This window comes from Ctenopharyngodon idella, chromosome 5, assembly GCF_019924925.1.
Source record: "Ctenopharyngodon idella isolate HZGC_01 chromosome 5, HZGC01, whole genome shotgun sequence".
NCBI classification, from domain to species: Eukaryota; Metazoa; Chordata; class Actinopteri; order Cypriniformes; family Xenocyprididae; genus Ctenopharyngodon; species Ctenopharyngodon idella.
In genome coordinates this window covers 10,077,257-10,091,270 of record NC_067224.1, presented here as the reverse complement: position 1 = coordinate 10,091,270, position 14,014 = coordinate 10,077,257, and the positions used below count along the sequence as shown (strand labels likewise).

The 14,014-nt window shown below is 40.9% G+C and overlaps 1 protein-coding gene across 4 annotated transcripts in view; it reads right to left on the bottom strand.

The window, feature by feature from the left end:
- Positions 1–384: 384 nt before the first annotated feature.
- The window catches only part of pik3r1 (phosphoinositide-3-kinase, regulatory subunit 1 (alpha)), a 32,433-nt gene continuing 18,803 nt past the window's right edge, over positions 385–14,014 (bottom strand). The window contains exons 3-16 of one of the 4 annotated variants that reach the window (XM_051893888.1): positions 12,973–13,068; positions 12,802–12,876; positions 11,156–11,287; positions 8,984–9,185; positions 8,816–8,898; positions 4,171–4,277; positions 3,965–4,059; positions 3,644–3,824; positions 3,421–3,546; positions 3,166–3,308; positions 2,900–3,076; positions 2,714–2,788; positions 2,459–2,629; positions 385–2,230 (exon numbers count right to left, since the gene is read on the bottom strand). In XM_051893888.1, coding sequence (XP_051749848.1) covers positions 2,041–2,230; positions 2,459–2,629; positions 2,714–2,788; positions 2,900–3,076; positions 3,166–3,308; positions 3,421–3,546; positions 3,644–3,824; positions 3,965–4,059; positions 4,171–4,277; positions 8,816–8,898; positions 8,984–9,185; positions 11,156–11,287; positions 12,802–12,876; positions 12,973–13,068 — 1,853 coding nt within the window. In that variant the 3' untranslated portion in view covers positions 385–2,040. The other 3 variants (XM_051893890.1, XM_051893891.1, XM_051893889.1) reach the window with 3 other exon arrangements.

Sequence of the window (14,014 nt, the reverse complement as noted above, 5' to 3'; positions counted from 1 at the left end):
AATCACAAGCAGTAAAAGTTTGAAAAATAGGTTCATAAATATTCACCTCAAATCACAATCTAGTTACTTGGCGTAATAACCTTATCATTTGAGAACTATGTGCCAAGTCGTTGGGGAAATTATAATAGTGTAGGACAACTGTGCGTATAGACGTGGCAGAAAAAAAGCATTACCATTCTCCCTGAAAACCTTACATTAAAAGACCTTCAAACTTATTTCTATTCAAGAAACTCAAAATGGTGAAGTTAACAGTACTGTCTGCTTAAACACATAACTGACTAATTTTAAGGCAATCAGGCCTAGTTAAAACAAGGAGTCAAACGATTTCAAAATAAATGAATTAAAATTTGACCAAAAAACAAAAACAAAAAACAAACGCAATAATTACTGATGTCACATTGATGTTTATTTATGCAAAACATCAAATGCATTTGCCAAGTGAGAAGAGAGCAGAAGACAAAAGCAATACTGACGTCACTGATAATAAAGCCGGAAATACTGTAGCTAGCCGTGAATGTCAAGCTGGTAGGCTCCCGACTTTGTTGCAAAATGTTTCAGAGAATGTGGCACAAACTATAACGTTGGGTACTAGTCGAACTGATTTGATCCATCTATGTAAACACTATTAAGGATTTTCTGATACAGAAAAAATACTGTTGACAAGGAATGAGAGGGAGTTATGTCTATCACCGAAATGATTGTTTTTTTTCCCATCATTCCAGAGGATCAAATCAATACGCTGTCGATTATGGGAAAAATATCACAAAATAAACCTTTATATTTGATTGGGAACCTGCAGTATTGTGTTGTTGTGACATTGATCAATCAGTTGCAGTTATTTCAAACGTCATGGTTTATTCATTAATGTTTGCTCTAGTTCAGATATATATATCACCATTAATGTAGACAGAAGCAGCACTAATGTCCTCCAGGCTCTGCCCAAGAGAAAATCAGCTCCAAGTGAAAAAGACTAATAAAATACTCTCTCTTTAATTTTACCAGCGGCTGATAAAGAAATATGTAATAAAGTACTTTTTCCTCACTTCTTCTGTAAAACTGAAGCCACCTTTCTTGGCATTTTGACACTTAAAATATCATCTTAGATACATACAAAAAGACTTTAAGCAATAAAAACAAGTTTATATTATGGGTAGCAACATGTAAAATAAAATCACAACTCTGCAGAGAAGACGGAAAATACAGAATTTGCATAGCAGATTAGAATACAACTGAGAAGGAACTGCGTTTTTTGGTACAATATGGTGTCGTCACGTAGCTTTTGATGCTATCTGTATGTACAGCATGAAGTCCGTTTCAGTTCCTTTCTTGCCAGTCCATAAAAGCAGAAATGGATTTAGAGTCTGTCACTATAATGCTTGCCAAGGAAATGCCAAGCATCTCATTCGCTTCTCGTCACGCTGTTACTTTCAGGCGAGACGTGTCATATCAAAGTTTATGTAGGAGTCTCTTACAGGAAAACTAGTAGATACTCGAAAGTGCCATCTTGCTACATTTGATCAGCTGATTCCATGGTCTGTTCGTGAAAGTTTAACACCAACATGTTGAACATCCCGATAGCTTTCAGATACTGTGAGTTTTGGTCACATCACATTCTCTCGTACACACGCAAACACACACATACACACAAAAGGGGACCTGAACTGAGCAGGTAAGGGTGTAGAAGAGGTAAAAAAAGATCACTCTAGAGGTTCAATCAATGTTCCACATTCCAGCAGCGGGTAAAGCTTTGAAATGAACAAGCACCATTTGGAAAAGGCCTCCGAAGTCCTCCATTTTGGGAGAGTGAGTTTAACTTTAGCAGTTTCTGCTCAATAAAGAAAACTACATTCAGACTGGCAAAAAGTCTCAGTGGCTGAAATGTTCGTTTTGGGTTTTGCTTTCTTGTCTTTCTGACATGGTCATTTCAAGGCAAAAAGCAGCCCTCGGTAGCAGCCTTACTGGAGGCATCTCCATTTGAAGGGGAGGCCCTTCCTCAACTCCTGTGTTTGTAACGAGTCCCAAGGGTGTGTTCATGAGTCCTCACCGCCTCTGGTGTGCGTAGACTGGGTATGCTAACGTGACATTCAAAGAGTCATTGTGCTGAACCAAGGATGTGTGCTGGTAGTGCAAGACCAGTTCTTTGAGAGAGCTGTAAAGGTTGTAGGGCTCAGCAAAGCCATATCCTGTGGGTGTCTTGTTGATGACGCAGTGCTTGACCTCACCATCAACACTGCGAGAAGACAAAGAGGTGGTTTTAGTCATCATTGCCTTTTACAATTTCCCATTTCAACATGCACTCTCAGAGTCTAGTCTTAGTAGTCAATGAATTGCAAAGAATGTCAAAAGATGTCCACAACCAACATAGGAACTCTCCAATAATTAAGTAAAAAAAACAAAAAAACAAAAAACAAAAAAAAGGCCCAACATCAAATGAGCACGAAAAAAAACTGATACATACACAACACTGCAGGCGTAACATCCAGCTTTGCTGCTGTCCCTGACCAGGAATGTTCCATCTCTCTTGCCCCGCAAAAGGGCCTCGGCCTGGTTGCGGTTAATGTTACCCAGCTTCCAGGAGCGTTCGTCATGGTGTGGCAAATCCTCATCGTCTTCCACCATTGAGTACTGACTGTAGCAAAGAAGTGAAGTGTTCAATTTTGAAAGCAGGAAGACTTTAAAAATCAAGCAGCTATAATGTGATAAGAATACTCACTCGTCCTGGTTTTCGTTTTTGATTCCCAACCATTCGTTGAGTTTCTTCTGTCTGACCCCTTTCTGTGTCAACCACCTGTGCAGCAACAGAAATCATTATGTTTCACTCCATGTAGTCGTTTCTAAATGCAAGATTGTGTCCTGTGTGTTAAATTTGAAGTGCAGAACATATGGATGAGCTACTTACATGAGGTACTGATCCCTGGTCTTTCTGAGCTGGATGAGGTCAGGCTTAATGCTGTTCATCCGCTTGTCGATCTCTCTGTAGTCTGCCGCTTGCTTCTTCAGATCTTCCTCGAGACGTCGTTTGCTGTCCACAATTTCACTGATGCGCGATTTTAACTTCTCATAGTTGACCATGATCCTGCGATGAAACATTGCAGAGATGTTGAATTAATCTTCTGAAATGTTCTCCAAAAAACTATTTTGGAGGTTTTCAGCTTTAGGACTCACCTTTGGATTTCCTTCTCATTGCCTTCTCTTCTAAACTTCTCGATATATTCTTTGCTGTATCGTTCTTGCGTCTGGCACTGCTCTTCAAATATTTTTATGGTCTCATTAAAAGCTTCAATAGCAGTCCTTTTCATTTGTATTTCCTAGTGAGCAGACAAAAACATATCAGAATGTAAGCACTTTAATCGAGCTCTGTGATTGCTTTACTGAAATACATATAGTCATTTACTATAAATATATTTAGGGAGAGCAAACCTGTGATGTTCTAGTGTATTCCTCGTAGAGTCGATCATACTCTCTGTTCTTTTCTTGGTACTGCTGGTGGTATTCGTGCAACTTTTTCCCAACAGCTTCAATGTTGTCCTCCTTTACCACTTGATCCTATAAATACAAAAAAACATTTCAAATAAAACGATTCCGTTATAAACGAGATGATCCAAATTAAAGTTCTGCAAGAGGACACTCCATATTCCATTACCTGTTGGTGCTTAGACACAGGATACAGTAGTTTCACATCTAGTTTGGGGTTGTACTGGGCAAGAGACTCGTGCCGATAGTGGTTGATCAACTCAACCACAGAGTTGAAAGTCAGGGGGTCTGAGAAGCCGTACTTCCCATCACGGTGGAAGATTTTGATTAGCTTGTTGTTACCTCCCTTCCTGTATGGCCAAAAAAAGAAGAATTTAGAGCAATCCTTAAAGTTGGAAGTCAGAGTCAACGCAAGCACCCTAAAAAAAAAAAAAAAAAAAAAAAAAAAATGAATTCAGACACACACTTGGGTTTACAAAGGATAACATACCTCAGTGTGAGCGTGTAATCCCCATGCATTTTAGTGGAGGCATCTCGGACCAAAAACGTACCATCAGCAGTGTCCCTAAGCTTTTCGTTGACCTCCTCCCTGCAACAGAAAGAAGTTCAAACTTTTACATGAAGCAAAATTAATAAGAACAATAAAAAATAAATAAATGCATGCTTATCTGACCAAATACTAGGTTTGATGAGTACTTGCCTAGAGATGTCCCCCCAGTACCATTCAGCGTCTTGCAGAGCCATGTTGTTGTTCATACCGTTGTTAGTGACAGACGTTGGTTTGGGTGGCTTGGGAGGTAGTGCTGTAAAGAGAAAAGAGAGAGACTGGTTGAGAACAGAATTGCTGATGAACTAGCAGCACTCAAGGTCATTTCACACACAACATGTGCAAGCATGCCCAAACCTATGCGTCCTGACATATTGGTGGTTTCAATATGAAATAACAGTACAACCCAAGAATGCTAATCTTATGCAGAGAAATGAAAACCCCCAAAACATCCTTTTATTTGTCAAGTTAGCGATGCAGGTTTCCTTTCAATGCGACAGTCACGTTTTAAAAGCATGCAACGGCTACTGCAGTTTTCCAGATCTCTTGCCTCCTCCCCTCTCAGTCTTTTCCATTTCATTAAATGCAGCTGAGCACATGCCTCTTGAGCGCTCAGCAGGGAGTCGGATTCTTGACTCAGGGAGAACGCATTTCATTGCCCCTTCCAAAAAAAAAAACTAATTTCAATCACCATTTCCTGATCTGGCCAGCATTATACTGCATAAGCTATTCGTGAGATGCACCAATCACACAGATGAGCCATGAAGATTCAAAATGGGCTTTAATTTGGATTTAATATGAGTTATTTGATGCATCCTTTGACTTTTACAACAAGTGCGTAAGAACAGAATTAGCACTGTTTCTAGAAGCAATGACATTGGACAGCAGACATATACCCACTAATGGGATTTACAAAGCAATGCAATATGCACATTCATGCAAGAATCCTTAACCATTAAGAACATGTTGCTTCGCTGGATAGAGGCAGAGGTTGCATCTGATTGGCTGCTGGACCGTGTGACGGGAAGCAGCGGGGGCAGTGCAGTCTCCGTGGAGCATGAGGCAGAGCTGAAGCGGTGGGCTATTTTTATCTTCCAACCCCCCCCCCCCCCCCCCCCACCACCACCTCCTCATGCACACTCACTGTCTCTTCTTTTGTTCACTTCAGTCACTATCGTCGTTAAGCATTTTCTGCCTAGTGCAATCACAGAGTATAAAACTCACAAAGATATTAAACCAGACATAAGAAACTAACCAACAAATCATCCCATGCTTTGTAGTACCTAAAGCAGATGCATCCTCTAACACACACACAATATTCCACACAATGACTAATGTATCTGTCACCATAAGAATACATCAATGGCAAAATATTAAACCCATTTTTAAACCAACAAATGCATCCAAGACCACGGACAGAGCTGTCACCCATCAAATAAAGAATGACACGTTTTAATGCACCAACTTCAAGAGTTACCTGGCGGGTCTATTTCTATATAAAACAGCAGGTCTGATCCAGATCCTGATCCAGTGTCAAGTCTTAGACTCTCTAAATCCGCCATGCCTACTGGTGTATTGCATATCTGGAAGGATACGCATGCAGTTTCTTTGCAAACCTCCTCTGAACGGATGCTATGAATCCAGGTTCTTCTCGCTCATCGGTTTGAGATCAATTTTTGAAAAGCCTTGGAGAGTTCGGTCAGTGAAAGCCATTACATCACTTACCCCAGCCAATGGTGCTGCAGGACTGTTGCTGGCCACTCCTGCCTCATCACCTGCCTCTATTTCTTCCAAGTACTGAGTGCAATGATGTCATTGCAACAGTGCTTTGTCCGTTCAAAAGTCGACAATGAAAAGAGCATCAAAAGCAAGATGTATCTACTCCAACTTATGTGATCCAACAATATCCTTTATCCGTGTGGAACGTTCTCCAAGCCGTTTTAATGCTGCCAAACAGAGGGAGGTAAGTCACAGACAAGGTGCACTGCAGCACAGCATCTTTCGAATGAGGAAAGGAACTGAAGCTTTACTGTCTTTCTCTGTCACCCCCTCCCTTCCTGTATCTGTGATGCAGCTTTGCTAAGCCCCGCCTCACTCTGAGCATTAGCGATCAGCACGGCCTGTCTCCTGGTAGGCAGACAAAATCGCTGCTGCAGCGGCACGTAGGCAGTCCCTACGTCAAAGACAAGGCCAGGTCAGGAGGCAGGCACGGCTTGCAAATACTTCTTATAATCCCACATGCGACTCACAGAAGACTGTAGGGGGGTAGAGATCAGCTATTCGTACTTGAGAGGGTACCTGAAATAGCCGCAATTCTCAGTAGGGTTAAAATGCTCACAGGAACGTGGGCTATTGTCATGCTTGGCACTCTAATGACAGGTCAGAAAGGCACTTCAGCTGGGGTGCTTAACAGTATGCAGTAAGTCAAGTGTAACTGATCACCACTGGGACATCAATAGATAAGGAAGTGTGTAAAAAAAAATTAAAACTTCAGTTTTAAATTTAAGTGGACTCTTTGCCTTTGAAAGATATTCTATACCCTAACTTTTATTGGAGCCGATTAATAATGCAACACACACCTCGCATGCTCAGACATGCTGGTGTCAGTCAAACAGGTTAACCCACTTTTTGTAGCAGGTCGCACTTGGAGTGCTAGTCTTGATACACACGAGTATCAAGTACACACTCGTATAGGAGAGTAGCACTGATATACAAGCCTGTCAGAGCTTTAGTGGAAGAGCTAGAACAGGACACAAAATAGGACCTCTGAAAAGAACCACTATCATGCACTATGAAAAACCAGATAACTCCCTGAAGTGATGACATGGTGCTTTACTTTGATACATTTTCCATCTACCTAACTGCTTTTGACAAAAGTAACCCAATCATTACACCAAACTTCCTGAGACACCAAAACCACACACTTACATTGCAAGTTGTGCATGTTCAGCAGAAGTCAAGCAGCCTTTTGTTCAGCAAGTCTGTCCGGTAAGCATTTCTTGTGATTCCGGTAAATCCAAAAGACAGTTCTCCTGTAGTCTTGAAAAATGTTCACACTTGACTGGTGCAGGAGTCTAAAAATCACTGCGGCAGTCTGAAGAAATCCAGCAAAATCCGAGTTGAGAAAGAAAAGTTGGTGCGACAGGTTGAGTCCGAAGAACTAAAGCAGGTCTGAGAGGGGCGGAGAATGACGCCTGCTCCAGGACGGCTGAGTAAATGATTGCTGGGGTCGTGCTGCTGCTAGCCGACTCTCTCTCTCTCTCTCTCTCTCTGCTCATTCACTCTCTCTCTCTGGCTCCAAGGGTTCAGTCTCATGATTAACTCGCTCAGGTTCAAATATTTGCTGAGCTGTGCACTCTTATGTTTTGGGAGGGGAATGTGGCACAGGCAGGAGGGGGCTGGGGGGTGGAGTAAAGTCTTCGGAAGTGATCGTTAAGAGTGTGTGTGTTAGAATGCATGCAAGACAGAACAGCCGCCACTGCAAGCTAACAAGAGAGCTCTGTGGAGCAGACCACACTTCAAGCCAACCCAATCCAAGTGGGCCTTTTGCTACCTGCTTAAATTAGCCATCTAGTAACTAGGAACATGTGCACACACGCATCCACAGGCTCAAATTAACACACACATCATGAATGGGCAGGTTGGTAAGGCAAAAAGTAGCAGTAAAAGGTGGCACTTGTGTGACCCATGTTTGTGTAAAGCTTGTACAGAAGGTACAGAAAGAAACTGGGCTGCCCGAGCAGCAAGGAGGCAAGTGTGCTTTTGAGTCTGGACTCGTCTCGCCCAACCCAGCCTCCTGCAGGTGCAAATTACTGACAGCTGAGCTTGCTCCATGCCAGGGCAAGGTATAAATAGGCCCTAACAGGTAATAAAACATTTAAACGGTCACACAGCCAGACTTGGGAGAGAGAAAGACGGATAAAGACAGGGAGAGAAGCAGGGAGAGAGACTTTACTAGTGCTATAAAAGCCCAACTAGACAACTGGTCTGTGTTCAGGGAAGCATACACACAAATACACACAGCAGAAGTGTCTGTCCCATCTCTAAATGAACCTGACCAACAAAAGCAAGGGAGTGGAAAACAGATTTTTCGACAGAGCGCTCCCAGTCATTAAACATTCATATCAGAGCATATTGCTACTAAAACTGCATACTGCTGAAGTGAAAAAGCTACTTCATATTAGACTTTATGAATATCAATGCTGTCTTCCCTTTTCTGCATAGAACGCATCAGATCCCTTTTTGTACATCTCTTTTCAATACATTTTAGCCATTCTTTGGAGTAGTGTGTTCTTTTGGATCTGTTGTAAAAGTGTGAACATCCGTTGGAGCTGTGGCCTAGTGGCTAGAATTTATTAAGCCAAGGTGTCTAATGTGGCAAACCCAGGTGCAAGCCCATTGCACAAATTTCAACTCCAATTACCTTTCCCTATCTTCTCCCTGTTGATGCCTGCCCATTCATCTACTCCACTACATCATTAAATGTGCATGTGTGACCATGGTGCTTATTTGGACAACACTGGTTTGAATCCAGTTTGCTATCACTATCATATTGCTTACACTGTATGCAAAGCCTTAGGACTGTTTCTCAACCTTTTTGACTCGAAGATTCGAATATTCAAATGACATCTGTTTAATGTTGTACTTTTTTTTTTTTCTTTTTTTTTTTTACTTACAGCAACAATTAAGATTTTTAAGATAACTAAATTTAAATAATTTGGTTGGGTTGGTTAAGAACTCTTTGAAAAGCATTGCATTAGAGTGTTTTTTTAATCATTGTTATAGTGTATTTACCTGGAGCTGCCTGACTGTCACTCCATTCGCTGGTCACCAAGATTTCAACTATCCTGATGTGTGCCTCTGGGCTGGGCTCACAGCTGGGAAGGGAAATAGAAAGATCAGTTTTTGTTAGCAGGCTAGCTGGCAACAACGTGATTCATTAGCATATGTGTCAGGATGTACCTGGTGGGCTGATGTCTAAAGAGTGTTGGACTGAAGATCTCAGCGAGGGCACGAGCACTGAGCAGGTTAGCCGCTGAGGCCTGGCATACACGGGAGAAGTGGCGCAGCAAGCTCTGGAGGGTTAGCCAGTACTGTGGAGGAAGTGCAGAGGAGCTGGCCACCAGCCGCAGGTGATGTGCGCATTCGTCTGTACCCTGCACTTCTGAAGAGACAGACAGACAGACAGAGGAGTGTAAAACAAGGGCTTTCCAACACCCACCTACATGCACATAAAGTGGTGTCATGTGATAAATATTTAAAGTGAGCTAAACATACCAATAATCACTGAGGACATATGCAAAAAAAAAAAAAAAAAAATGTGGAAAATTGCACTCAGTGTGCACTTAACCGCACAAGATCTTAAGCGAGACAATGACAGAGTGAGTAAGGTACGCTGAGAGGTGATTGGTTGACAGCGCTGATGTCGCAGATAAGTTTTCAGGTTTGCTTTAGGCCTATTAACCACAGATATCCTGTTTCCAGCCACGTGACTACACTACCCAAAAGAGAAGTGCAAAGCCAAAAAAAAAAAAAAAAAAAAAAAACACCACTGTTCTCTCAAATTGGGTACATGCTAGTTTACACTGCCAAAAGTTTGTTCTGCACATGTACAGAATGTTCAGTCACACAGCGAGGGCAGATAAAATCAACGGCCAATACAACACCTGGAATACTTTTCGCAGTTGAATTGGCTGGGGTTAGTAGACACAAAATCAGATAAGTGTTGGAACATGTGTACTCATTAAAGTATGCGCTGTGAAGATACAACCACACAATCTTGATAGATGAGTCTGCACTGCTGCTTTTAGAAGGTCATGGGACGGTGACTCCTTTTTACACTTTACTACAATTCTAAGAGGCTCATCATCTGGCTACCACACGTCTTGAGAACAATAGCACCACCCTGTGGCTCTTATAATGAAATGAGATCAATGAAAAATGGTCTGATTATTCCAAGCATCATTTGGTTTTAAGGCCCTTAAGTTTGGTTAAAAGGACCATAGGAGTTGTGTGCTACACCAGAAACCATAGATTGAGCCGGACCACTCAAAAAACAAAACACAATAAACTGGAGATATCGTAACTCTGAACATAACATAAAAGGAAGTTGCACATTTTAATTGAAATATTCAACAGTCCTTATTCTAAAATATGTGCATTATCTGAACCAGCCTGATTAAAATGCTTTAAATACACATTTTAGTTTGATTTGAGCTAAAGCAGCAAACTTTATGATATTGTTATAGTGAAATTTTATGTTACCAAAACCTTATCCTGTAACATAGAAGCTATACTTGCATAGCTAGAACATAGCCTAAGGACGTTACTAGCATCAGGGGTTTTCAAAGTGGGGGTCCGTGACCTATAGGGTCGCGTTAATAATCTGAAACATGCTACAATTTATATTATTTATATAAGTGACTTATAGAATGTATTTAACGTCAATTAAACAAAATGTAGCCACGTAAAAGTAGGCACTTCAAGGTTTCTATTGATACATTTCTCATGTCTGACAAGTAGGCAGTATTCGCTAAGTTTTGGTTAATTTTTTGACGTGCTTCAAGAAGTTGTTCAAGTTATTTTGTTCAATTTAATTTGTCTGTTGGGTAGGCTGTGCTGGTCAGCATGAGCATCGCTCTGCCGCAGTGTTATTCCAAACAGTTTTTTCGCATATGTGAACGCTGTTTTAATGGATATTGGGACACGAGAGAAATACAAAGCCTTCTTTACATATTAAATAATAGTTTAGTAGATAACAGTAATAGTAATAACAGTTTACTAACGATTCATTCACGGAAACTCTTCATGATGAATTACTGGTATTTCTGAATGTAAAAATAAAATTCGACTTACACACCGATGCGACTTACCTGTTTTTTTTTCTCTCTCAACCACGCAAGTTTGACCTGGTGTGACTTATTTTCCAGAAAATATGGCAAATAAGCAACAGAATTTCATAGCAGTTTAAACATTAGCTTAGGAGCAAACTGAGAAATGGAAACTCATCCCGGAGTAAATCCAATGATTCACATGGCAGTATTAATATGGATTAATACTATATCATAGAAATCCCATCAGAGATTTAGGGCTGTTGACCTAATGCTGATGTGCAGTAATCCTATGGAAACTCACCTTGAGCGATGCGCATCATCTCAGTGTAGATCATAGAAGGGATGACAGGCTGAGGCAGATCTTGAAGATACCTCCTCAGACCATCACACAACATCTGAAGGTCCATCTGCTCAAGATCCACTGAGGCAGGGTCTAATTCAAAGAACACAAACATAGTGAGACAGGAAGGAATGAAACTAGCACTGTATACTAACCAGGCACAAAGAGACAAGCAATAAATCTTTTCGAATTTCTTTTCTAACCAGATTCACATGTGATAATCAATTCTGACAGCCGTTCAGTTTCTATTTGTACATTGAAAATATGATTGGTGCTCAATGGCTACGTTTACATGCACCCAAATAATCCATTTGTAATCGGATTGACGGCTCAATCGGATTGAAAAACGTTCATGTAAACACCTTAATCGATCCGACTGAGCTCGATCCAAATAAAATTTCGATCGGACGGATTGGAAGGGGTGGTTTATTCCTTTTCTAATCCGATCCAACAGCAAAAAATTACCATGTAAACGCTTGAATCCGACTACTTTCTCAATCGTATTCAGAAGTCTCTGGGGCACATGCGCAGTGCAATGTTGACACGCATTACGCAGTGCGCAAGTTCACGTTCACTGAAGTCTCAACCTCAGTCAGTATTCACTACAGAAATTGAAAGTAAAAAGTGACGGAGATGTCTGATGCTGCATTAACGAAGCATATTCTCTCAGAGACAAATTTCAACATAATATGCTGATAACGGTATATAACTGTCTTAATTTATTCCATTATTTCTCTTGTGGCCATACATATAGGCTAGTGAAACAAAAGAGAATAATAGTATTTAGTGTTAAAAAGGTTGTTTTTTTTAAAGTCGGTGCTTGAAGTAAAGCTGCGCTTAATTTTCATTGATGACTGCGGTGTTAGGAAATATTATAGCCCACACTCTTAATAATTTTAATCATAGGCCTATAATTCATTGTATAATAGACCTAAAAAATGTTTAAAACATTTTCAAAGATAGCTAATAGCCTAATCTTTTATTATCCTCACAGCACGTATAATATTAATTTAATAATAAAAGAAGCCAAACCTAATAGTTATAATAATAGACTAGAAGAATGTAACAAGCCTACATTAATTGGAAATACCAAATCCTCTTAATATTGCTAAGATTTGATGCTTTTGACAATATCTTTGGCTATCGTCGATACATGATCATCGTCTGTTGGCGCAACCCGGGTTACCGCAAATGTGATTGATATGACATCACAGAGCGCGTGTGCAAAAGTTTTAATCTGAATGTATCTAAAACATATATAAACGGATATTTGAATCAGATTACAATGTTTAGAGTATATGTAAACAGATCTGCAATCGGATTCAGTTCATTCAGATTGACGAAAATTGGTGCATGTAGGCTATGACGTAGCCCATGTTACAATGCTAGGTTGTTCTGGGTGGTTGCCAAAGCGTTGATATGCGATTTCTAAAAGAATTCTGAGTGGATACTTTGGGTGGAGTTTTTGAAAAATTGGAACAACAGGAATATCCAGGCGTGCTGTTTAAGGCTGTGATTTTGTTGCATTTCGCACACAGCATGGACAGAAAATCGCACCAGTTTACAACTGTTAACAGTGCCAAAAGCTAATGGAATATGTCACTTACCACTATCAAAGCATTGTCTGACATCCAGCCCTCCGCCAGCAGTGAAGTTTCTGTAGAGAGTAGGGTTGTCTAGACCTGTACAGAGTTTATATGCAAGTTAATAGATGTAGAAAATGCAATAATTATGACTTGCGTGTATACATGGCAAAGAAATATGTGTGATGGATTCACCTTTCCTCTCGATGGCCTCAAGGAGCTTGAGCAGCATGGGCGGTGCCATCTCTGGTGGAGCGAACTGCTCTGTCAGGTCCAACAGAGTGCTTAAGCCTTAAGGAAAGAAAGTTAAACAATCATAAAAAAGCCACCAAGTACCTTTGAGCAACACTACTAGCTTTTCATTAAGCACCAAACACCATCATTTCAAAGCCTCTAAGGAAAACAAGAACTTTACACCATGACCCACTCCACAGTCACAGGACGCTTAGATCAATAGTCGTCTTCATGTATTTATGTGGTGCAGCAAGGAGCACATTTGGACGGCACATCTAAGTGTGTTTAAGGCTGGTGCTGACTGGTAGGATATGATTAAGTGTGCAGTGGAGGTGGACGAAAAGGATAAAATAAACAGACTATAATATGCAGCCTCTGGTGTTGGGTGGAGGGTTACTGAGATCTACAAGTCCAGGTGCGGGCATGAAAGGGCTGCGGGACTGGCTTGTGCTTTATTTGGATTCGGTGCACAGCATTTTAAAAGGCTTGGATTTCTAAAAGACTTGACTGTTAGCAGCGTCCGAGGCCACAGATCCAAACAGCATATTATGAATGGATTCCCTTTACAGAGTTTTTTTTATAGAGGTATCAAGAAGATCTTTACAGTTTGCAGAGTTTCTTAGAAGGAATGACTCAAATTAAAAGTTTGGAAGCTGCCTAAATGGAAAAAACAACCACACATAAGGAAATGGGTTTTTAAGCAATTATAATAGTCTTGTTTAGTCCCACGGCTCTGGGACTTTTTTTTTGCCAGCCTGGGAGATAAGCAAAGAAAGTTGTATTGCTCATATCACACCCCTTCTCTTGAACTCAACTTTGAAAGGCAACAGCCATCTGGAGTCCATTACTGGCAAAGCAACATCGAGCATAAGGAGTTATTCATTTTCTGAGAACTGCTGAACTCGAGGCAGGGGGAGCGAATGACAGATTCCTCATATAGAAATTTGGAGAGTAGTGCCACTTTGGTACGCCGCGCTGAGGGGTAACCTTGTGCCCAGACAGA